The sequence below is a fragment of the Dicentrarchus labrax genome, unplaced genomic scaffold, assembly GCF_905237075.1.
Source record: "Dicentrarchus labrax unplaced genomic scaffold, dlabrax2021, whole genome shotgun sequence".
Taxonomy (NCBI): Eukaryota; Metazoa; Chordata; class Actinopteri; family Moronidae; genus Dicentrarchus; species Dicentrarchus labrax.
In genome coordinates this window covers 1,830,208-1,853,037 of record NW_026136717.1, presented here as the reverse complement: position 1 = coordinate 1,853,037, position 22,830 = coordinate 1,830,208, and the positions used below count along the sequence as shown (strand labels likewise).

The 22,830-nt window shown below is 39.5% G+C and overlaps 1 protein-coding gene across 7 annotated transcripts in view; it reads left to right on the top strand.

Annotated features, from left to right (window-relative positions):
- ehbp1l1a (EH domain binding protein 1-like 1a) overlaps window positions 1–20,828 on the top strand; it is a 49,808-nt gene extending 28,980 nt beyond the window's left edge. For 3 of the 7 annotated variants that reach the window (XM_051429575.1, XM_051429573.1, XM_051429572.1), the window contains 17 exons: window positions 48–254; window positions 1,014–4,483; window positions 4,573–4,627; window positions 4,848–5,054; window positions 5,307–5,858; window positions 6,319–8,748; window positions 8,992–9,127; window positions 10,315–10,481; window positions 10,588–10,636; window positions 10,765–11,277; window positions 11,384–11,435; window positions 11,621–11,661; window positions 11,855–11,966; window positions 12,273–12,372; window positions 13,404–13,477; window positions 15,550–15,664; window positions 18,593–20,828. In XM_051429575.1, coding sequence (XP_051285535.1) covers window positions 48–254; window positions 1,014–4,483; window positions 4,573–4,627; window positions 4,848–5,054; window positions 5,307–5,858; window positions 6,319–8,748; window positions 8,992–9,127; window positions 10,315–10,481; window positions 10,588–10,636; window positions 10,765–11,277; window positions 11,384–11,435; window positions 11,621–11,661; window positions 11,855–11,966; window positions 12,273–12,372; window positions 13,404–13,477; window positions 15,550–15,664; window positions 18,593–18,686 — 8,374 coding nt within the window. In that variant the 3' untranslated portion in view covers window positions 18,687–20,828. Of the gene's footprint in view, window positions 1–47; window positions 255–1,013; window positions 4,484–4,572; window positions 4,628–4,847; window positions 5,055–5,306; window positions 5,859–6,318; window positions 8,753–8,991; window positions 9,128–10,314; window positions 10,482–10,587; window positions 10,637–10,764; window positions 11,278–11,383; window positions 11,436–11,620; window positions 11,662–11,854; window positions 11,967–12,272; window positions 12,373–13,403; window positions 13,478–15,549; window positions 15,665–18,592 lie in introns of those variants that run through there. The other 4 variants (XM_051429577.1, XM_051429580.1, XM_051429574.1 and 1 more) reach the window with 4 other exon arrangements.
- The last annotated feature ends 2,002 nt before the right edge of the window (window positions 20,829–22,830 follow it).

Sequence of the window (22,830 nt, the reverse complement as noted above, 5' to 3'; positions counted from 1 at the left end):
ACCAAGTATATACAGCTTCTCCGTCTTGTCACTTGTCATTGTTTCAGCCTCTTGGGTCAAAAGGAAACAGAGATATCAATGTATGAGAAGGGAGGTACTGTTGGCAAGGAAGCAGAGACTGCTGAAGTCACTGTGCAGGATCATGGTTTCATGCCCTTAGAAGAGCCAAATAAAACTTCAGTAGAGTCAATGAATGTCATTACTACAAGTTATGACACTGTGGAACAAGGATGTGTTAGATACTCTGAGAGTGGGTAAGTGTGAAAGAGGCTAATACCTGGTCTCTGCTCTTTGATCTAAGTGTAGTTATGTGTGTTGCATGGTTTTAATTTTTAATGTCCTCTTGAGGTAGACTTCAGTTGAATTGTAGCGCTACCACTACTGAGCAAAATGGGTTGCCATAGAGAAACAAAACAATAACATAGCAGCAGTATATAAATCCAAAAATAAATAAATAAAGTAAAATAAATACAAAGAAACAAAGAAATATCATATTCTTAGAGGTAAGAACTTAAGTCAACACAGAGGTATATAACTTTGATTTTGAGTATCACAGGGGTATACAGTGAAGAACACTACATTATTACCCAGTAATAATGCTGGTTTTACAGCACTGGCTGTTGTAACACTAGTTGTAAAATCAAACCAAGCAAATGCTGTGGCATGATGTTTTGTGAGCAGCTTTTCATCTCTATTAAATGATTGTTTTAATACAGGCTGGAGTGAGTTTGGAAAAGTATTTGTTGATGCATGCATGCATGCATTTTAAAAGCAGGAATATACAGTCTTCTTTCCAACTTTGCTATAATATGTAAATGAGTTGTAATTATACAGTTAGCACTGACTGCTTTCTCACAGACTGATTGAGGTACACTGTACCAGACATGCACTATATAGTAAAATATGTAAAAATTATCGTGTTGGTTATGGGAATGCTCTTTACAATATTATTTTTATTTGGCATCTTCCAACAGTAAACTTTGACTATAACTTTGTATTTACCTTCTCTTTAGACATGAAAACATGATTTCACTACAGCCATCATGCCAAATTGCTGCTGGTGCAAAAGAACCCCTTTCCCAAGCCCAAATAGATAATGCTGAGCAGCACTTAGAAAAACATCCCACAAACAGGACCATAATATGGGAGGAGCTACCAAAGGCGACTACAGTCAAATGCCCAACAGACAAGACCATACTATGGGAGGAGCTACCAAAGGTGACTACAGAGTTAACTAGAAACACATCAGAGGACAAAAAGAAAATTATAAAAGAAATGGTCAGTGTGGTCCCATCGTTGCCTGGTGCTGCCATGATCACAAGTCTCTGGACCACGATGTTAGACACTGAAGATGAAATGAAGAGAAAGACAGAAGTTGGAATGGCAGGTCTGTTGCCGATATGCCCAACAGTTAGCAGGAAATTTGAATTTACTGCTAGTGCTAACCAAACTGAATGCGTACTAGACAGTGATAAGGGGGATAAGTCATCAAAGGATAATGAAGTTCTAACCACTGTGGGTGCTCTTCATTTAAAAGGACATGCAGATCTAGTAGAACAAATAGGGGATAAAAAATCTTCCTGTGCTAGTGCACAATGTATGCCATATTATGTAAAGTCCGAAATTGAGTCCAAACAGTACACTTTCTTGGAAACCTGTCCCACTGTGACATACATTGCTGGCATGCCATCCAAACTGCCCGTAAAAGAAGAACAACACTGGAATAAAGATCAAAAGCCAATGTGGGAGAAACAATCAAAAATGAAAGAACTATTACAGCCATATGCCTCAAAGGATGATGAAAAGAACAAGAAGGAAATGGTGTTACTGGTTTCATCTTGCCCCAAAGAGGCTAGAAATCCAGGGTTCCCATCTGTACCACAATGCAGTTTAGTTTTTTATGGCCCAAACATGGTGAATATTTATCCTAGTTGCCCAAGTGTATCCAATATACCTGGTTCACCATCTATCAGTGAAGCCAATAAAGGATCATGGGTATCACAAAAAGAACCACTTTTGAAGAAGAAAATGAAAACTGGACTTGTTTTCATGACAGTGTCACCAAAAGAGAAGGATGAATGTAGACTAATGGGAGCTCTGCTACCAACTTGCCCAAAACATTCTTGTATACCAGGCTTCCCCTCAAGTCCACATCCTACTATAGCACATCATGGATCAGATATGATGAGCCTTTTAAGCTCTTGCCCCACAACTTCTTTGATTGAAGGTATTCCATCTTTAATGGAACATTTGAGCAAAAGCTGGACTACAGATTATAAACCTCTAGGGTTAACACGGCCAAAAGTTGATACAGTCATGATTGAAGATAGACTTTACAATGATAACATTCAGACTATGTCAGCTTTAGCACCAACTTGTCCAAAAGAAGCTTGTATCCCTGGATTTCCATCTGTTATGGAACCTACACTACTCTATAAAGGGTTTAGTAGGGTCAATATCCTTCCATCTTGCCCGGCTACCTCCAGTATGGCTGGTTTTCCTTCGATGCAGAAAGCTGACAACAAAGACTGGAACTCTATTCATGTGCCATTATGGGAGAAGCAAATTAAAAAGGAGACTATATTGCTACAGGAGAACAATAAAATTGATGAAGACCTGAAAGGAGTCGTTTCTCTTGCACAGAGTTGCCCCAGAGAATCAAAAATCTCTGGTTTTCCCTCTGTACCAAAACCCAGAATGATTAATGTTGTTCACATGACAAATATGGTCAGTCTTTCAAGCATGTGCTCAAAAATGTCACAGATACCAGGATTTCAATCATTTTGTAATTCAGAAGAGTGGACAATCAGCAGGGAGCCACTATTTGAACCAAGAATGAAAGACAAGCAGGTGTCATTGATTGACAGATGTGAAAGTCATAGGAGAGCAATGAAAGCAATGGTTTCCCTTGTACCATCCTGTCCAAAAGAGGCACGGGTGTCAGGATTTCCTTCCCATCCAAATCCTGTAACTGTGTATTGTGCACAAAATATTGTCAGCCTTTTTACATTGTGCTCTCAAGTTTCCAGAATACCTGGATTCCCATCAGTTTATGGTAATATGAGTGTAGGATGGGTAACAGAAAATGGGTCACTGCTGAAGAGGCTACCAAAGAAGGGAGTCATATTTGACACATCAAATGACAACAATAGGATAATGAAGAATATGGTTTCCTGTGTACCATCCTGTCCTAAAATGTCAAGTATTCCTGGTTTCCCATCTGTTCCAAATGCCAAAACAGTGTATTATGGCCTAAATGTAGTCAATCTCCTTCCTTTGTGCCCCCCAGTCTCTATCATACCTGGATTTTCATCAGTTGAAGGGCACAAAGAAGAAGGATGGGTTGCTGAACAGGGTTCATTGATGCACAGACCCCAAAAGAACACTCAGTTTAGGATTAACAGCTCACCAGTTAACATAGACAAGCCAAACAACATGCTTGCTTTGGTCCCTTCTTGCCCGGGGTCATCAAAGATTCCAGGCTTCCCATCTGTCCCTCGATACAATATGCTAAGTCTTGTATCTGTTTGCCCCAAAGTATCCAGTTTGCCTGGATTTGCATCTGTTGAAGGGGCTTCAAAATTCCAGTGGCTTTTTGATGCACACACTTTGTTTGATAAGCCACCAAAGGAGACACTTTTTGTGATACACAGTCAAAATCAAGTCCAATCAAGAGAGACTATGAAGACAATGTTGGCCTTAGCACCATCTTGCCCAGAAGTATCCAGGACCGCTGGGTTTCCCTCTGCACCTCAAACCAAATCCAAGATTGAACCCAATATGATAAGTTTTGTACCTTGCTGCTCCAGTGCTTCGGGTCTCAAAGGATTTGCATCCATGACTACAATCCCAAGCACAGGGTGGCTAAATGAAACAAAACCAATTTTGATAAAGCCTCAAGAGACGAGGGCAGAAATGATTATGTTACTTTCTGGACAGGACAAGCTATATTGCGACAACATGAAAAGCATGGTGACATTAGTAACATCCTGCCCAAAAGAGGCCAGAGTACGTGGCTTTCCCTCTGCTCAAACTGTAAACACGCCACCAAACATGGTCAGCTTATACCCATCTGCTCCATGTGTTTCATCTGTCCCAGGTTTTCCATCAGCAAGAATGCTTAGTTCTGAATGTATAAATATACAAACCAGGACAACACAAAGCAAGCCCCTGTTTGAGAAGCTGCGGAATGACAAAATATTTCTAATTGCAAAATTTCGAGCAAAACACAAGCATACACAAGATGAAATGAAGTATATGGTTGCAATGGCTCCATCATGCCCCCAATTGACTAAAATTCCTGGGTTCCCCAGCATTTCACAATTGAATCCAACTGAGAAAGAAACACTGACTAATCCATTCCCTTGTTCTACTGAGAAGCATACACCACAAGAATTACCAACTCAGTCACATCTCAAAGACACAAGAATTCCTGATGTTCCCTCCACATCTATTAGCAACCCCAACACAGCACTTGCATACGGTGAGACATTTAAAGTGTTAAGATCAAGGTTACATTCTCCTTTGTCTTGTTTCTTTTCTTGTATTTTACTATGTTTGCTTTTATGACAGAGGAAAAATTCAAAGGCGGTGCAAAGAAAAACATAGACCTTTGTGTAGATAAAGGGTAAGTAGATGAGCCCAGTGCTCTTGCATTGTTTGCTGTGAAATGGGCCTTTTTAGTGCTTGCCTAACATGGACTGTTTGGACCAAGAAAATTGTAGCTTTCATAACTTGACAATACAGTGCATGGAAAATTTCAGAATCTCTGAACACAGTTTTCTTATTGTATTGCTTCATGAGTTCTGTGGATCACACTTTAAAATCCTTTATATTTGGGTCTTCAGCCAATCACAGATAGAGAGAATAGCAGCAGAGGAAACCCAAACAGTGAAGAAACCATTGGACACATCAGAGGCAGCGGGTGTCTTGGGTTGGGAAGTATTGGAGGCAGAGGAAACAATAACAGAAAAACAGACAGAATCTACTCTGTCAGCAAAACAGGAAGACACCTCAGGATTAGTAAAGGCTATTGTGGGTGTTTTCCACAAAGGGTAAGTGTAAGACTGGTTTGAAACTAATAGCGTGAAGCATGCAACATAGAGTACATTGATTATTAAATGGAGACTGTCCACTTGCAGGTGTTACATTTCAAAGTTTGGAGTAAAGTACTGCATTAGCATGGGAATGCATTTTACTTTCTCCAGTAGTCACTGGTTTCTATAAGTAGCTCCGTGTTTATTGAGACCAGTGTGTTTGCATGGTTCCAGGTTTCACTCACTCACTCTAGTATCCATGTCTCACAGTTATGAAACAGTAGCATCCATTTTGGGGCCATCTAGCTCTACTTTGGCTGAAGAGGATCACCAACCTAAGGCTCTCTCTTCAATGGAACTGAAAGACAAGACACAGACTCCTTTAGATGAGTGTTTTTCAGATTTTGTGGACAACAATATGCTCATACAGAAGATAGAGGGCCAGTTTGAAGACATTCACACCAAACATAGCATTGAATATCCTACAAGTGCAGAGCCTTACATGTTGGACTTGGTAGGTGGTCGATCAGCATCTCCATCACCAGCTACTGACAGTGATGATGGGTTTTTGGTTTGTGCAAGCATGAAGAAATGGCCACCGCTGACAGAGGCAGATATCACTGAAATATCAAAGGACAATAGTGAACAAGTAAAGGAACGAGAAGCTGCTTTTGATAAATGGCATACAAAGGAGAGATCATTCACAGGGCAGGACTCTGTTCAAACACCAGTACATGTTGAAAATGTGTTAGTGGGACATCAGACCTTGACAGAACAGGATGAGGTTAGGACAGTGTCAACTTCTTCACAGCTGGATAAAGGGTGAGTGCTGGGGGACAATGATCCAGTTAAGTGTTTTGTTGCACGGTGTGACAGTGTACATGTTCTGAATTTTTGGTGATAACATTGTCTCTTATCCTGCTTATAAGCGCTTACTACTCTGGGAATTGTGATGGTCAACTATTTGGAAAAGCTGTTAAGGATTGGCATTGTGATATGGAATGGCAGTACTGCTTTTTGGTAGCATTTTACATAGGTGTTGTAAACTGAGGTTAATTTTGTCTTTGTGTCTTCTATGTGCTGCAGTGTTTCAGTGACAGTTTGTGCATGTACATAAGTAAAGCAGAATTTTGAAAAATAAGGTCTGTTTTGTGTAATAAGATCTGGTTGCTGTCTTTTCCACTGAGGAGATTAATAGTTGGTTGGAAATAGGGTGCATGGTACACCTATATATATAGTAAAGAACGGCAAATTCTGAAGCTTGTCCTTTCTTTTCCTTAAGCCCCCAAAAATCAAGCATGGAAGACATTTCTGCTACCTGTCTGCAGCCTACATCAAATGAGTCACTGACAGATGCCAGTTCAAATAAAGAGATACTCATGGATAAACCCTCAGCTTTTCTGAACATTAGTCCAATCGGACCACAAGCTGATATTGTCCCTCAGCGAGGCAGAAGACCTAGGAGAAAAGTCCCAGAACCCCAGCAGCAAGGGTGTGATCAAGAAAAAGACACTGCTCCATTACGACCACTCAGAAGGAAGGATAGTTTAACACCAGACCGCAAACAAAAATCTGATAGTTTGTCAGTCAAGCTCCTCCCTGAGGTTATTCCAGTTCAGTTTGTAAGGGAAGATGCTCCTGGTGAGATAATTCCTGCACAGCCTGCCATTGACCAATCTTCCAGCATAAAGAAAGGAGACAGTGGCGTTCCTCTAGATGTACCTCAAAATAAAAATGCCCAAGAACGTGTACAAGTAACACTTTACACTGGTGATCAAAGAGAAAAAGAGGAAGCTGAATCTGTGCAAATATGCATGGATGTTGTTCCTCCTCCCCGTGTGAAAAGAAGAGATGGTAGTTTGCCACCTGAAACTCCAAAGACAACTGCCCCTTGCAAGCCTCTGAGGAGAAAAGATGGTGTGACTAGAGGGACATTTGTTTCAAAAACTAATAACCAATGGGATTTGAAAGTCAGTTCTGCTTTGAAAACTTCTGATCCTGTTCCTTCTCAACCTTGTGAGAGAAGCTCTAATATCTCAGGTGCTCTTGAAACTTTACAGAGCATCGATAAACCTAGTCAAACGTCCACTGAAATGATCCCCTCCCAATCTGTAGGAAGAAAAGACCAAACAACCACCAGTCTGGTTAGGAATGCATCTCTACAGGCAGACACAGAATTGATTGGTTCAAAGGACTTAGAACAAACCTCTTTTACTCCAGAATGGTCCGATAAAGACATCAATATGTCTGTCCAGGCTTCTTCTCACAAAATGACAAAGACAAAAACAAAAGAAATTGAGAGCATCGCCCCAAATTCAGAACCAGACATATTTCATGTTGATCAAACTGCTTCTCTCTCAATCATCAAGAAGATACGTCTCCCACAAAGTGGCAAGAGATTGCCTTCAAGAAAATCTGTCAAAATTGACAGTGACAAAGAAATTATGGAACAAAATTTAAATGTTGCAAACAAGGAGTCTTTAAAACCAGTCCAGATTGACAATGCTGTTATGACTGATATAGAAGAAATAAAGCAGTCAAATATAGCTGGTGATGCACATGTTGATATAGTCAATGTTACATCTTCTCAGAAATCAGAGAATGTATCTGAGCTAGCACAGGCAGAGAAGCACAAACAAACAACAATTTGTATACTAAAGCCTCATGTGAGGAAACAGCTCAGCTCCTTCCCAGATGTTACATTTATGGAGAGCACACCTTCCCATGGAGAAGAGCCACAGGCAGCAAGGCAAGGTGGTTCTTTATTCATTTCCTCAACAACTAAAGAATTGACAAAGATGCAACACAGACAAGGCTTACTCCTTCTGCCTCTGGGGGATCAACCTTCTACATCTGCAGAAGCAGTGGCCCCTGTAAAGTTGAGGAGAAGCAGACTGACCATTGAGAGCAGTGTTCAAGTACAGGATAATGATATTTCAGAAAAGTCTCCAGGAGATTTAAGCTTGCCTGTACCAAAACCAAGAGTAAAAAAACGTCTCAGTGGTTCATTCCAAAATGACGTTACAATTTCTGGCTCACCAACTCCTGGCCTACCAGACACAGTTGCGGACACCATTGGTAATGAATCAGTCCAACGGAGTGAACCATCAAGCTTTCCTGTTCCATTGCCTCGGGCCAAGAAACGTCTTAGTGCAACATATTCAATTACAACACCACCTATAGACAATGTATCCTCCCTAGAAATGGAATCTTCTCAGAGAAACCGAGAAGATACATCGGTCACTAGCAAGGAAACAAAGGAAGGCTCAACAGCGCTGGATTCAAGTGTGATCTCTGAAGGAGGTTTTGTCACAATCCAAGGAGAAGATGATGTTACATCAAAGTTGGAAAGGGAAGTTTTAGCAGCAATGAGAGAAGAATTTACACAGGCAGACTCTGTAGAAGACAATGAGAAGGCACTGGATGAAATCATTGACGGCTGGACCTTTACAGATAAACCTGTTACTGATGAGTTAGAGAAGGCTGCAGAGGCAATGTCTGAGCAGGCTGACATTGAAAAGGTCCTGGAAGCAGAGGTTGATAGGTCCCTTGTTTCTACTGTAGCATCTTCTCAGGATGACTGGCTGCATGTAGAGAATGATAAAGACAGTGAACCAATGGAAAAAAACTCAAGAAAGGACATAAGGGATGAAGAGTTGGACTTTGGCTTTGTGTCTGTAGATGTAGCCACTGGTTGTTTAGAGGAAGAAAGGTAAGATTAATGAGTACACATTAAGGTGTGGGGGTTGCACTCATAACATGAGATACATGAGATCTGTGTGTGTTTTACACACATTTTACCCAATAGAAATTTTAATTTCCATGTATTTTCTAATTATTTAACATGCTTCTGTGTTTGTGGTTTCATTAGCAAAATGATCATCAATTACCAGTGTTTTGTTGTCATGACATGTTTTTAATTTCATTACTTTTTTGTTTTTGTGTTTCTCTCCAGGCAAAGGAAGAAGACAAAAGAATCTTCAGGTGGTTCTTACCAAGACAAGAGCAAGTCACAGGTTGCTGACCTCAACCAAGCTAGTGAACCAACAACACCTCAGAAGAGACCTGCAGATGGGGCTGCCTCTCCAGAAGTATGTTAAAGCTGTAATTATTAACAATGAAATTACTGTGTTTAATGTGCAAGATGTTTCTCAAAGTGAAGAAACCCATACAGAATTATCACCAACTCTGCAATTCTCCCCAGTTTCAAGGAGATTGTTAGCCTCTTTCAGCTCATTATTTTGGTTTTATGAACTACAGATTTTGTTCTCATCAACCTTATTTGCAGCAGCAGCAAGCAGCCATTTTCAGAAAATAACTGATAAACCCATTGTCTACCTGCCTATCACCAAACGGCAGACAGACAAAGTTACCAACTAGCTTGTGAGGAAAGTGGAAAGTGATAAGGTGGACAGACGAACAGCTCCAAATTATTGCTAATAAAACACTATATATTTGTTTTATAACTTTTCCTGGTAGTTTGGCAAGTGTATTTTAATTTAATAAGAATCTTATTTCAGTTACAAATACTGACTCACTTGATGGATCCATTATGTTTTTGTACTGTGGTATCTTAGGGTGGGTTCACAGCTAAAGGTCTGGTTCCTCAATCAAATCAATGCAATGATGATACATTGTTTAAATTTTCCAACTGATCCAAACAGTCCAGAAAAAGTAAACACAAGTCATGTGATGGAAATGTTGTTAGATTACAATTAGGTGGGTAAAAAGACAACAAACTCCTCTTAATTCCTACCTGGATATTGCACAGCATAGAGCATTGTCAGGTTCTGTTCACATTGGTGTTGAACTGGAGCATGTCACCAGAGGACTGTGCATATGAACGTCTTGTAAGAGCAGGTACAGGACAGGTTAATAGGGTATTTCAAGAAAGATGTCTTATCACAGAAGACGGCTGGCTCTGATGAGCAAACGCACTAGTTACCCAAAATAAATCACTAAAACAGGAAGAGAAAATGTTTTTAACCAATGAAATTAAACTTACAATGGTGCACCTTCTGTGATTGGTTCAAATGATTAAACATTTTAGGAATGGTTAGAAATGAACTGGTCCAGAGTTAACTTGACAATGGCCTGAGACTATAGCTTTGAGGTGGACCATCGTGTTTGGCATTCACATTGACCCAAATGAACCGCATCAAGGGGGTAAACACTCCAGGGTTCAGTCCAACTGGACTAAACAAGGCTGGTGTGAATCTGCCTTTAAATGTTTTTATATTACAATTATTTCACAGTATTGTTATTGTGTGTGTTCTAGAACCTTTCGGCCAGTCCCAGCTTAGTGACATCCAGTCAGTCTCTACTGGAATGGTGTCAGGGAGTCACGAAGGGTCACAAGGGAGTGAAGATCACCAACTTCAGCACCTCCTGGAGGAACGGCCTCGCATTTTGCTCCATCTTACATCACTTCCACCCAGAAAAGATGTAAGAAAGAATTGAAACATTTGATCGACAGAAGAAAAGATTATTTTATTCCTCTTAATGTATAGGCTATACTGTTTTATGTGTTTATTTTGTCTTCTTTTTGTAGTAATTATGAAATGCTGGACCCGTATGACATCAAGCGTAACAACAAAAAGGTGATTAACAATTGGTTATCTGTTGATTAAATTACCAACATAGCATAATTGTAACTTTTTGCATTTTTCATGTGTTGGTTAATTCCTAATCTGATCCATCCATCCATCTATTTTTCTACGAATTGCAGGCCTTTGATGGCTTTGACGAACTTGGCATTTCCAGGCTGATGGAGCCTTCAGACATGGTCATGCTGGCAGTGCCTGACCGCCTCATTGTCATGACCTACCTCAACCAGATCCGCACCCATTTCACTGGCCAGGAGCTCAGTGTCCTCCACATAGAGAAGAATAGCAGTGAGTCCAGCTATGCAGTAGCAGGAGACCGGGAGAGCCAAGAAGACCCAGAGGCAACCGTTCGCTACTGTGCCCAGAGGCTCCAAGAGGAGAATATCAGTCTTGAGACTAATGGGACTGCTGGCACGACAGACAAGGACAGTAAATCCAGTCGGGATGTGGTTCCACCTCCCAGAACCAAACGGCAGCAGATTGCCGGGGCAAGTGGGGCTCAGTTACCAGTGGCACCACCAAGGACTCATTTCCTGTCGAAGTCAGGTTTCTCTCATGTGAAAGACGCTGATCTGGTCAAGAAACGTAGGTCACAGCGGAGAAGTGGGTCAGTAGATGAAGGAGATATAGCAGTGGTATGGTACCTTATTGCCTTATTCATTTATCCCTTTTAATCCTTATCATTACCTTTTTCTCTTTTACCTATGTATGATGATATATGGGGAACTTTTTTGTCTGCAGGTTGTTGCAGGGCAAGAAGACGGTGTAAATACCCGGAGAAAGTCAGAAACAGGTTAGTCATTCTCTAACAGCTTGACAGCTGATCTAATATCTCCACTTTTTAAAAAAAAAACTTGCCATGTCTCCATTTGATATTATGTGGACATGATGATTTAAAATGTTTTTTTATTGTTAAATCAAAGTTAAACATTGCTTAATTTATACAAGTGGTATAGTTCCTTTCTGTTTGTCTCACAGAGAGGACAGATGTGGTTGAGGAGGGAAGACCAGAAGGCCAGGTCAGTTGGCAACCATCTGTCTCACTGGAGGGTTTGAATATCAAGAACTAGGGTCCAAATTTGTAAAAACGTTTTATTCTGCTGATTTGTCACATGCATACCATTTCTGTTCCATTTTGTATCTTTGATGAAAAACATACATTAGTGTTATAGGTAATTGTGTTTGTGTGTCTGTGTGTGATGACATATCCAGGACCAAAGCCAGTATGTGTTGAATCAGATGGAAGCCCTAGAGGCGGAACAGAACCATATTGATAACAGAGCAGGCGTGGTGGAGAGGAAACTCAGGCAATTACTGGAAACAGGTAAGATAAATAGTTAATAGTTCGATATATAGATACAGAAACTGTGAATAAGGTACTTCCTGGTTACAGATGAATAAATGAAAAGCAAATGAAGTTCCGGGTTACTAGATAATATTTTCGAATAAAGTAACTCAGTTGTACAAATAATTACATTTAAGGAAGTGCTTGTGATGTATAACTGAAATTAGTGGTGTAAGAAAATATCGGTGTGTTTGAGTATATATATTTTTACTACAGTTTTCCTTAATTTAGATTTTTTCAAACAACTAACAAGAGGGCTCATATTACTGTTATTCATTCCTTCAGGCAGTGACAAAGTGGAGGAGGAGAGGTTGATTCAGGAATGGTTTATGCTGGTCAACAAGAAGAATGCTTTAATCAGGAGGCAGGACCATCTGCAGCTACTGTAAGGCATCCACAACACACACTGCTGGAAACACAAACAGTAAACTGTAGAATTTACATAACAGTATTTACAATCTCAGCAAAGGTCCATTTAGTTGCAGTTCTGGAGGTTTTGATCATTCAGAATTCAGAGTACAATGTATAAATTCACGTGTTTATATTTTTCTGTGAGCTTTAAGGGCCATATTGGCTTAAACAAAACTTTAAACATTAAGCCTGTATGGGCAGAAATGCCCTTTTTGTCATAAACTCAAGTTCCATCTGAGGAAGAGTGATACAATATAAAGCTCTAGAACAGCTACTAAATGGACCTAGTAGTGAACTAGTTTTTCAATGTAATTCAACTGATGTTTATAAGATAAGTTAATTTAAATTAAACTTAAATTCTCAGTATTCGCAATGTTTTCAAGATCTCCCTTTAAAGCCCTGCAAGATTTGAATGTAAAATCTTGGGTGTCTTATGATTTTAAATCCTAACATCTGGCTGCATTAAGCCATCCACTAATTGAGATGCTGTAAATTAGCTCAAGTGAATGTTGATATGATCTTTGGGGGAATCCAAATATGAGACAAAATATCCCGGATAAGCCTGCTGCCATCTGTGAGTCTGTGCAGCAGTTATGGGGGTTGGCACCACGGTATCAACGTCTCACTTTTTTGATGTGTACTTGGATTTTTTAGATTAGCCCATGTCCCATCTGCTAACATGGAGGCAGCAGGCTTTATGAGCTAAACTGCAGTCAGTCACCAGAGGGCGATAAAGATGGTTTGGCTTTACTTTTGGAGAGCTGTCATTTCGTCCATCTTTATATATGTCGATGGTTGACATGGAGATGCCTCAGCACTTGCGATGACAAACAAGCCATCTCCATGACAATGGAAAAAACACTCAATTGGATGAAAAAGACTGTGAAATTAAAAATCTTAAAGATGGAAGTAAAGAATGGAACTTTAGCCTCTATTCTTACTGAAGCTATAAGACAACTCTCCTCCACTGCCTGTTAACGGCTCATGAACTCTTGTGACTGACAGGCTGGAGGAACAAGACTTGGAGAGAAGATTCGAGCTGTTGAACAAAGAGCTGAGGGACATGATGGCAATCGAAGGTATGACTTTATTGCTACAGCTTCATCAACACTCACAGATCATCACTGTTTACATTTATGATGTCCTATTTATTCTCCTGTACAGCACTTTGGTCAACTTTGGTTGTTTTTAAAGTGCTTAACAAATAAAGTTGGATTGGATGACAGACCGCCTGGGGTTCAATGCTCAGTTTGTGGCCTTCTGTCTCACTGTGGTGAATTCAATCATTTACTTGGAAAAAGAGAAACTCTAAAGCATGTCTTCTAAATCTGCCAAGGAAGTAGTTGAGTATTTGATACTCATCAGATGGGCGTGTGGAGTATCTCTTGCTTCTCATAAAGTCAATTTGATGTGCACAAGACCCCAGATAAACAGTCTATAGTTTTTATTTTACAACAGCCTGCAGTTGCTTCCGCATCTTCATGCATGTTTAATGCAGTGGTTCCCAACAGACGACCACCCACCTAGAGCCGGGGTCTGTCCTAGGTTTCTGCCTCTTAAAAAGGAAGTTTTTCCTTGCCCCCGTTGCCAAGTGCTTGCTCATGGTGGTACTGTTGGGTCTCTGTAAATAATGTTATAAAGAGTTCGGTCTAGACCTGCTCTATTTGAAAAGTGTCCTGAGATAACTTCTGTTATGAATTGGCACTATACAAATAAAATTGAATTGAATTGAACTGACTCTCTGCTTAAGTGACATATTTTATGGATTTATCATATTATATTAAAAACTTTACAATTAATTTTGATCAGATTATTTCTTGTTTAGGGGGCTTTTTATATAATTCTCTCATATGTATTTTTAACAATCATACATACTTAATAGGCTTCTTTTTTCACAAATTCAGTGTTTTCTTGTCCCTGACCTGGGTGTTAGGACCCCCACTAGGGGTCAATAAAGCTTCACACACAGTAGGCCTGTATTTCTGTATTGGTTCACTTCTGTGAAGAAATGTAAAGTAAATTGTCTAATAGAACAATGTCCAGGGCAATAAAACACAGAATCTTTTAAAAAAGCAGCCTATTAAGTCTGTATGATTGTAAACAATACAGACAGATAATTGTTTAAAAAGTTCCCTAAATATGAAATAATCTGCTCATCTAACTCCCCTTGTTTTACATAAACTTCTTGCAGTTACTGAGTTCATAACTTGTGTTCATTGTACAGTTTTGAATATAATGTATGTAATATATAATATTAAAATATCCATGAAATATGTCACTCAGTCAGGGGTCGTCAGTTGAATAAATGGTAGAAAAGGGATTCCCTAAGGAAAAAGGTTGGGAACCATTGATCTATTAGACAATTTACTTTACTTCACAGAGGTGAACCAAATGCAGAGATATAGACCTACTGTGTATATTTTTTACGTTTTCTAGCACCCCTTAAAATCAAGAAGGGCTCCTAACCCCCCTGTGAAGCAGTGGGGGTCCTGACCCTCAGGTTGGGAACCACTGATTTAATTTTTCCTGCCACAGCTAGTACGACAATTAGGAGGTCACTATTATCAACCTTCTGATTCATAGGGTCAGAACATATCCCATTTAGATTGAAAAAATAGGAAATGTTGATGGAATATTATAAGCACAATTACCTACAATGATATTTCAATATGAAATTCTGATTTAAAGAATGGGAAGTGTTGCTAAAAATATTATGATGGTCTGGACAAGTTTTTTTGCCCGTGGTAAGTATTATTATAACATGGGTCATTTATGGCTACCAGATCTGGACCACCTGTGGGCCATAATTCATTGCTGTAGTTAGGTATTTGCAGTGTAAGTGCGCAGTCTGGACCATTACAGAACCAGAACTATTTTGCTATGTGGGTCAGGGCTTCCCTTGGTAGCCCGTGTTTAACATCACAACACTATGAACTGTGGGTAATTCCCTCAGGCAAAGCTTGCAGGAATGTAGATTGTAATGAATGTAGATCAAAATGCGCTATGATTTGACAGTGGGACAGCACGCGTGGCTGGCTGTAGTCAACCGCTGTCATCCTTCACACCACCACTTTCCATTTTCTCTCTTCAGAAATTTCTCATCCTTCTCACCTCTCTTCCTTTGTTTGGTTCTGTTGTGATTGTGCTGCAGAGTGGCAGAAGTCTCAGGTCCATAAACACAGAGAGCAGCTGCTGCTCCAGGAGCTGGTTTCACTGGTCAACCAGAGAGACGAACTGGTCCACAATATAGACGCCAAGGAGAGAGGGTGAGACCCAACGACTGTCTGTGTCTGTTTCTTTTACTGGCTCCACAGCTGCAGGTCGAGAAATGATACTGGTGGTCCACACTGACCACACAATGTGTCACTGTTAGGTTCCTTTTATTAACGATGATGTCTTGGTTAAATGTAGTGGAACCAAAAGAGAACAAAATATTTTTTTCATCTGCATAATTACAACACTCGTGTCTTTTTTTATTTATGGCTAGTTTACAGGGAGGCAGTAGCTCAGTGTGTTGCCGGTTCAAATCCCACAGACCACAATATAGAGTGTGGACTGGTAGCTGGAGAGGTGTTTGCATGTCCACAAGTGCATGAAGTGTGTATTACAGCCTGTCAAAAAAGGAAGTGGACCATTTGTCCACATTGGTATGTCTGATTGACACCAAGCTTGGGTCCATAGTTCCACATGTCTTCCTTAGGCATCGTGCACAATTTCAGGCCATCGCCACAGGCGCTCTTTAAAATGAAGAAGTTTATATCTCTCTGGTGGCAGGGTAAATCACTGTGCGGAGACCGTAATAGTTATGAATATGAAATTCTCAGGGCACGTGTAGACTGGTGCCTGTAGCTCACATACCAAAAATCGCGTTTGTCAAGTTTGTAGCGCCCCCTACAGGATTTTAAAAAAGCAGCCCCGGCGCCACGTTTCACCGATTTGTACAAAACTCAGTAGGCACATGTAATGTGCCGAGATGTACAAAAAAGCCTTTTGGACCCATACCCCAAACCCCACGGGAAGTCGGTCATTTTGATTTTGATTTTCACTTTCAGCAAACTTTTCGCGTTGTATTTGAACGAACTCATCCTAGTGAATTTATCGGATCTACTTCAAAATTGGTCAGTACAGTCAAAGAATGGATGGACTGTAAGTTGAAGGGCGTGTCTGTGGCGTGCCGTCAAAGTTGGCCATTTTCAATTCTGTGGTCATACAAACTAGATGAAAAGTTGAGCTATTTGTGACTGTACGTTAAACCGTGTGCCAGTGACGACTTGTCGAATTCAGCCGATTCGCCATAAAACAGTACTCATAACTTCAATGTGCAATGTCCAATCTCCAATAAACTTCATATATTCTGTAATAGTCTCGGCCTGAACACGCCCTCATAACTTCACGTGTTCTACAAGAGTCCTGCCCTGAACACGTCTACATGACAATATTAAGACATAGTGATAGCGGCACATACTGGCAACAGGAAGTAAGCACTGCGTGGCGATTTTGAGCTGATTTACGTGAGATTTTCACGTCGTGGTCCGCACGTGTTACGACGGCACGTGACGCGGCCGCAGCACGCCCCGAGTTGCGTGGAGTGCGAGATCCCGCCTAACGCTGCTTGCAGCTTTAATTTGTTCTTGTTTTCTTAGCACCCATCGATTTTTTTTGGTGGCATCTCTTCAATTCCTTAGCTAATAACAATCAGCCACATGTCTCCAATTTCGGATCCTGTGGGATCCATCATTCAGCATTCCTGAACAGATTTGTATGGTTAAGAACGTTTGGTGCATCTGGAGCTGACTTCTCTTATTTTCTTTTAATTAAAAGACGATTGCCTGAGGCCCAATATGTATTTTTGAAAGTTTGGACTATATAAGGCTTATAAAATTATGATAGATGTGTATGATGGCCATTCCCATCCTCCATTTTGTATTATTAAGTTGTTGCAGCAGTTTTGGTGCAAAATTTAACCATTTGGATAAAAATACACCATATGGGGGACTATGGAGTTAGATTTGTGTCTTTATTACATGCAGGAAAATAAATGATCTGAGAGAAAAAAAAATGTTTGAGAGAAAAACGTTTCATACCAATAGCAAAAAATAATAATATTTGAGACCAAAAAAACTTTTGAGAGAAAGTATTTTGTCATAGAACATAAAAAATATAAATTTTAAATTTTAAAAATTATTTCTGAGAAAAAAAATCTCTCTCAGAATACTTTTTTTTAACTCGCAAATATATATTTTTTTGCTATCAGTGTGAAAACATATTATTTAGCTTTAGTAGCGATGAGCATGCTTTAGTAGCGATTAGCATGCTAATAATATAATACACATTCATGAATATGAGTGCTATTCTTTGTCCATGACAATCTGACAAACACATCAGTAATGGTAAACTAGCTTCTATTTAGGATAGCCTATTTAATGTTTAATCTTCAGTGATGTTAGCTGAGCTGTACGGAAGCGTATTGCATTCACTTGAAAAAAGTACAACTCTGGTTTTTTTTTGAGTAATTTATTTTTAGGTTTGTTTTTGTTTTGTTTTGTTCTGCGTAGAGTCGACAAACTAATGATAATGCCATCTATATGACTTAAAGACAGGACTATCTCCCAGTGTCTGAAACCCAGATCAAAGTATAACTTGATTGAACCAAACAAGCTGGTTATGTTTGTTTCCGTTAAATCGAGCTCTCAATAAAGGAATGAATGCGTCTATTGTTTCAAATGCTCCCTAAACTATTTATAAATAAATAAATATTTAAATAAAATAGATATTTGTCCGAAAAACAGATAAAAAAAAATAATAATTCAGAAAATCTGAAAAAAAATTACTCCGAAAAACAAACCAAAAAAAAAACTACTCATAAAAACAGAAATAATTACTCAGAAAAACAGACAAAAAAAATAAAATTACTCAGAAAAACACAAATAATTACTTGAAAAAAATAAATTTTCAAGTGAATGCAATATTTTTGCTATTGGTATGAAAACTGTTTCTCTCAAATATTTTTTTTCTCTCATAAAATGCTTTTTTGCTATCAGTGTGATAACTTTTTCTCTTAAACATTTTTTTTTCTCTCAGATCATTTATTTTCTTCCATGTAATAAAGACACAAATCTAAATCCATATGGGACACCATAAAAAAAATCATGCTGTGATTTGGTATTATAACTCCCCTCTCTCTTCTTCTTCAGAGCTCTGGAGGAGGACGAGCGTCTGGAACGAGGTCTGGAGCAGCGGAGGAGGAAGTATGCTAAACAGCAGAAGGAGAAGTGTATGATGCAGTGATTCTGTCGACCTCCGGCCACGAATTGCTCGGTTACCGATCTGGAAGAATGTGGGTCAAGACAAAACCAAGAACGGGACAATGGGATGTTTGGTGCTCTTTCACCTGCTACAGAGTCAACAGTAAGACGACATGTAGGCCAGGACTGCCAACACAGCTGATCCATGGAGGATGCACAAAAACACACTGAGCCAGTATGAGGTGGTGTTCTTCTAATAGAGACAGAGGTGGTCCACAACCAGAGTGAGGTTCCCAGACATGTCAGCTATGTTTCCGTCCTGTTTTTTTTTTTGTGTCTTAAAATGTGACACTAGGCTCCATTTTATGACCAAAGACCTAGGTAATTGGAGTGGGCAGTAGTGTTTCCACAATCCATTGTCCATTTATCAAACCCTACAGAATGCAACAAGGAACTTTGACCCACTTAGCAGAAGCAACACGTTCTCATCCCAGTTCGTCATATACCAGCTATGCTTTGTCACACTCCTTGGCATCATTTACAGAAGCACAAGGGACCCTTTGGTGTCTGTGTGAGACGCCTTTTCAACACATTGTACAATGATAGCAGTTTGGTTAGGTTTGGTACATAATTTTGTATGTTACATGATGCTTGAGCCATCCATCCACCCCAAGCCCCTCCTTACACGGACTAGATCAAAGCCTGGAGCGTCTCATACAAACACTAGAGGGTACCTTGTGCTTCTTCATGACTCGCCCAAAGGCTGTGTTGGTATGTGATGTCCTGGGAATGAGACCGGGCTGACAGAAGGAGCTGAGTGCGTCAGAGAGAGCTGCTTGTATCTTGTTTGCTTTACAGTTTCCGTGCTGTGTTTTTAGTGACTTTGTTACAGATTGGGATTGTGAATGTGTTTTGTGTTTGATCCAAAGTGTGTGAGAGTGGATATGTTTGGTGCAGATATGTGCTGCTCTCCTTCTAGTTAAGGTTTGGTTAGGACTAGGCTTAAAAAAACTACTTGATTAAGGTTGGGGTTTTGGTTAAAAAACTGGATTGGATTGTAGTCGTGGTTAAAGCCAGTCTTGACAACATACATGTAGAACAACAAATACTGGTCAAACCCTAGAGGAAAGTACTGTTTGAACATGCTATGTGTCACCACAGTTGCCTTACTGTAAGATGTGCTACATTTGAAAAAGTATTTAGTTTTACTGCCCAAGTTTTGCGCAGATTTACTTCAACCAGCGGAGTTCATTTAAACTGGATTGTGGTCATGTCTTCCAGCCTTTATGTTTGCTGTTTGCTTTATTTTTTCACAAAGCTAAAAATATGTCCGTTTGTAGAAGAGAAAGGTGAATGTAATGCAGTCTGATGTGAGATTTGAAAATGTTTACATCATATATGTTGGACAGCTTCTCCAGTGGAGCCAGTGGGATGAAGGTGCAAATGGAATGCAAGGGCAAAGACAGCAGACACGGTCCTGGAACAGATTGGAGTCTAACTTATTAAATTCATTTAAAGTTTTATTTATTTATTAAAGACATATCCACTGGAAAAGCAGCCACACAGATTTGTCTACTTTATTGGTTTGTCCTTAAACCAAAGCGTATAGCCCTCATTATTGTAGCATTTGATTAGACTGCATTCATATAATGACTGGGACATTGGAATGTTAGTACATTTTGTACAGGTACATGTTTTCTTTTGCCACTGATTTTCAGGTTGACGTGTTGAAACGTGTTCAATGAATCCATGAAATAATGTAGGAAATAACAACTCTTACATGAGACAAATGTTCTGAAATAAAAGGGGAATTTTTCTGCATGATAAAAGCCAAATCTTCGTTAGCATAATGTTAACATTTGCTAAAAGTGAATTAGCGCTTCAAGATTCTTCCTCCTTGTTTTTGCACTGAAAGGTTGTGTGTTTTCACTTCAGTACAAGGACGTTCTGTAACAGTGACATTTCTGGGCCTGAGAGGTTTTATTTTGTGTGTGTGTGTGTGTGTGTGTGTGTTGATGTTTGCAGTTCTCATGTTGCCTTAGCTGCTGGTTGTAGCAGCTCTGACCACCACTTGTGTGAATTAGCCTGTAAAAGGATTGCTGTTGGAAATCTTTTATTTGGGTTTTTATGTTACATTTGCACTATTTGTAAAGTTTGGAAAATACAAAAGATTTGAATGCCTTTACACCGTCCACTGTTTTATTTATGTATGAAATCATTAAATATATTGCATCATATGTCTATCACTAGAAGATATTAATCCATAGAGGGTTTGGAATCTTGGTGCTATCTAGCGAACCAGCCTGCGTTTCCAGTTCTGTTTTAAGTGTAACCATTGTAATCAAGGATGCGTCATCAACAGAGGGCGTTGCACAATGCACAATGACATGTAGAATATGACACGCCCACTTTGGTTCCCAAGGAAAGTCCGCTATTGTTTGGTTCCCTGCTGGAACAAAAAACAAAAAGCAGCTTTTATGCTCCCCACTCTTTGATTCTCGGAGTGGAATCATGTCAATATCCACCACCCCAACAAGTATGAGACGCTCTTTCCACTACGTTGATTTTGATTAATCGATCACTTGCAAATAATGATTAATTCTTTGTGGTTCTTTATCCTTAAAAAATTGAATGTCTTTCTTTCTATTTTAGGAATACTGAGTCAGCTTCAAGTTTCCACCGCTGCGTCACAGTCCAGGCTGTGGTTTAACCCCCTGACAGTGAGTCAAGTTCAGCTCATCACAAAGATGAGAGTTTTTGCAACACATTTTGAACCTGATTGAGCTATCTCTACCACTCAGTTTAGGCGGTTATGCTAAAAAAAATCCACTAAATGTATTTTTGATATATTATAGGGTGCAGAGGTCTTACTGAAAGGAAATTTGTAACTTGATAAAACAAGTGACAGTAGCACATGAGAGATAATCTGTGAAAAAAACAGGTTCCTCTGGCTGCTCCTAAGTTTACTGATGACATAGAGAAACCACAGCTGCAAATATAAAAAGAAGAACTTCTTTCACACAAACCTATCTTCTGCAAAGTCCAGCTAGTTTCGCTTTACAATGGTACCAAACATCAATCCGTTCATATTTCAGTAATTTAATATTGTGTACTTTGATTTTACAATGTGCCAGTGTGGGCGATTCATTCTTTTTCAAAATAAATGCCAAAAGCAGAAATTTTCCAATTGACAACATTTCTAGAGAAAGGAAGAGGAAGTAAGAAAGTGTTGCCCAATACTGGACTGAAAGGACTGAAAGGACTGAAAGGACTGAGCGACTGACCGATCGCCCTTTAACATCGAAATACGCTGATTCAGGAGTTGTCATTTATGTGACGGTGAAATAATTGCATTGCAATGGAATGCCAAAGAAAAGTATTTTGGGGCAAGTGGTGAAAAATTCCTTAAGAAGAATACCTCACCAGCACCGCTGTACGCAGGACTTTAAAAATACTGGGGTACAAAAACTGAACTTGCTAGGGGTTCATCAAAGTCAAAGTATTTTTACCCAATTATTAAATGCTTTTTATCAAATACCCCTTGAAAAAATACTGGTGAAACTTATGATAGACTAAATTAAATTTCAAGAGGGAAAAATGTTTTTTGGAAATAAATATCTAACCACTTTGTGGTTCTTACCTTCACAGACTCCATGAAATGATGCCTTCCTCCTAAATAATTGGTCACATGATCAATGTTTTTTTACCATTTCCAACAAGAAGGGGTGGCTCAACTTACCCTTTGGCTCAACTTACCCGAGTCTCCCCTACCAGTGAGTACCAGCCCATTTCAGACACTGCTACCGTAGCTCATTAGCTCAAGCACCACCCAAGTATTTTCATTACCTTTGATTGACAGAGAATTCCACAAAACAATCAATTTCAAATAAAGCTTAATATACAGGATGTATGTATAGTCCCTTATATAGTTAGTTGTCATGTCAAGGCTTTTATATCACTGGTGGTGAGCAGGGGGGTCGATTATTCCCCCTTATGGTAGATAAAGTGTCCTCTAGGGTGCCCTTCTGGTGGATTAAATTTGTAAAAAATGCCTTTTATGGTTCTAACCCTATGCTGTTTCACCATAAATACACCACTTTCTGCACCCTGATACCCTTATTTTTATGCTCCTGCCCCTCAAAGTCCACCACTCTTACCATTTATAGTCTCATGGCCCAGGGAATGAG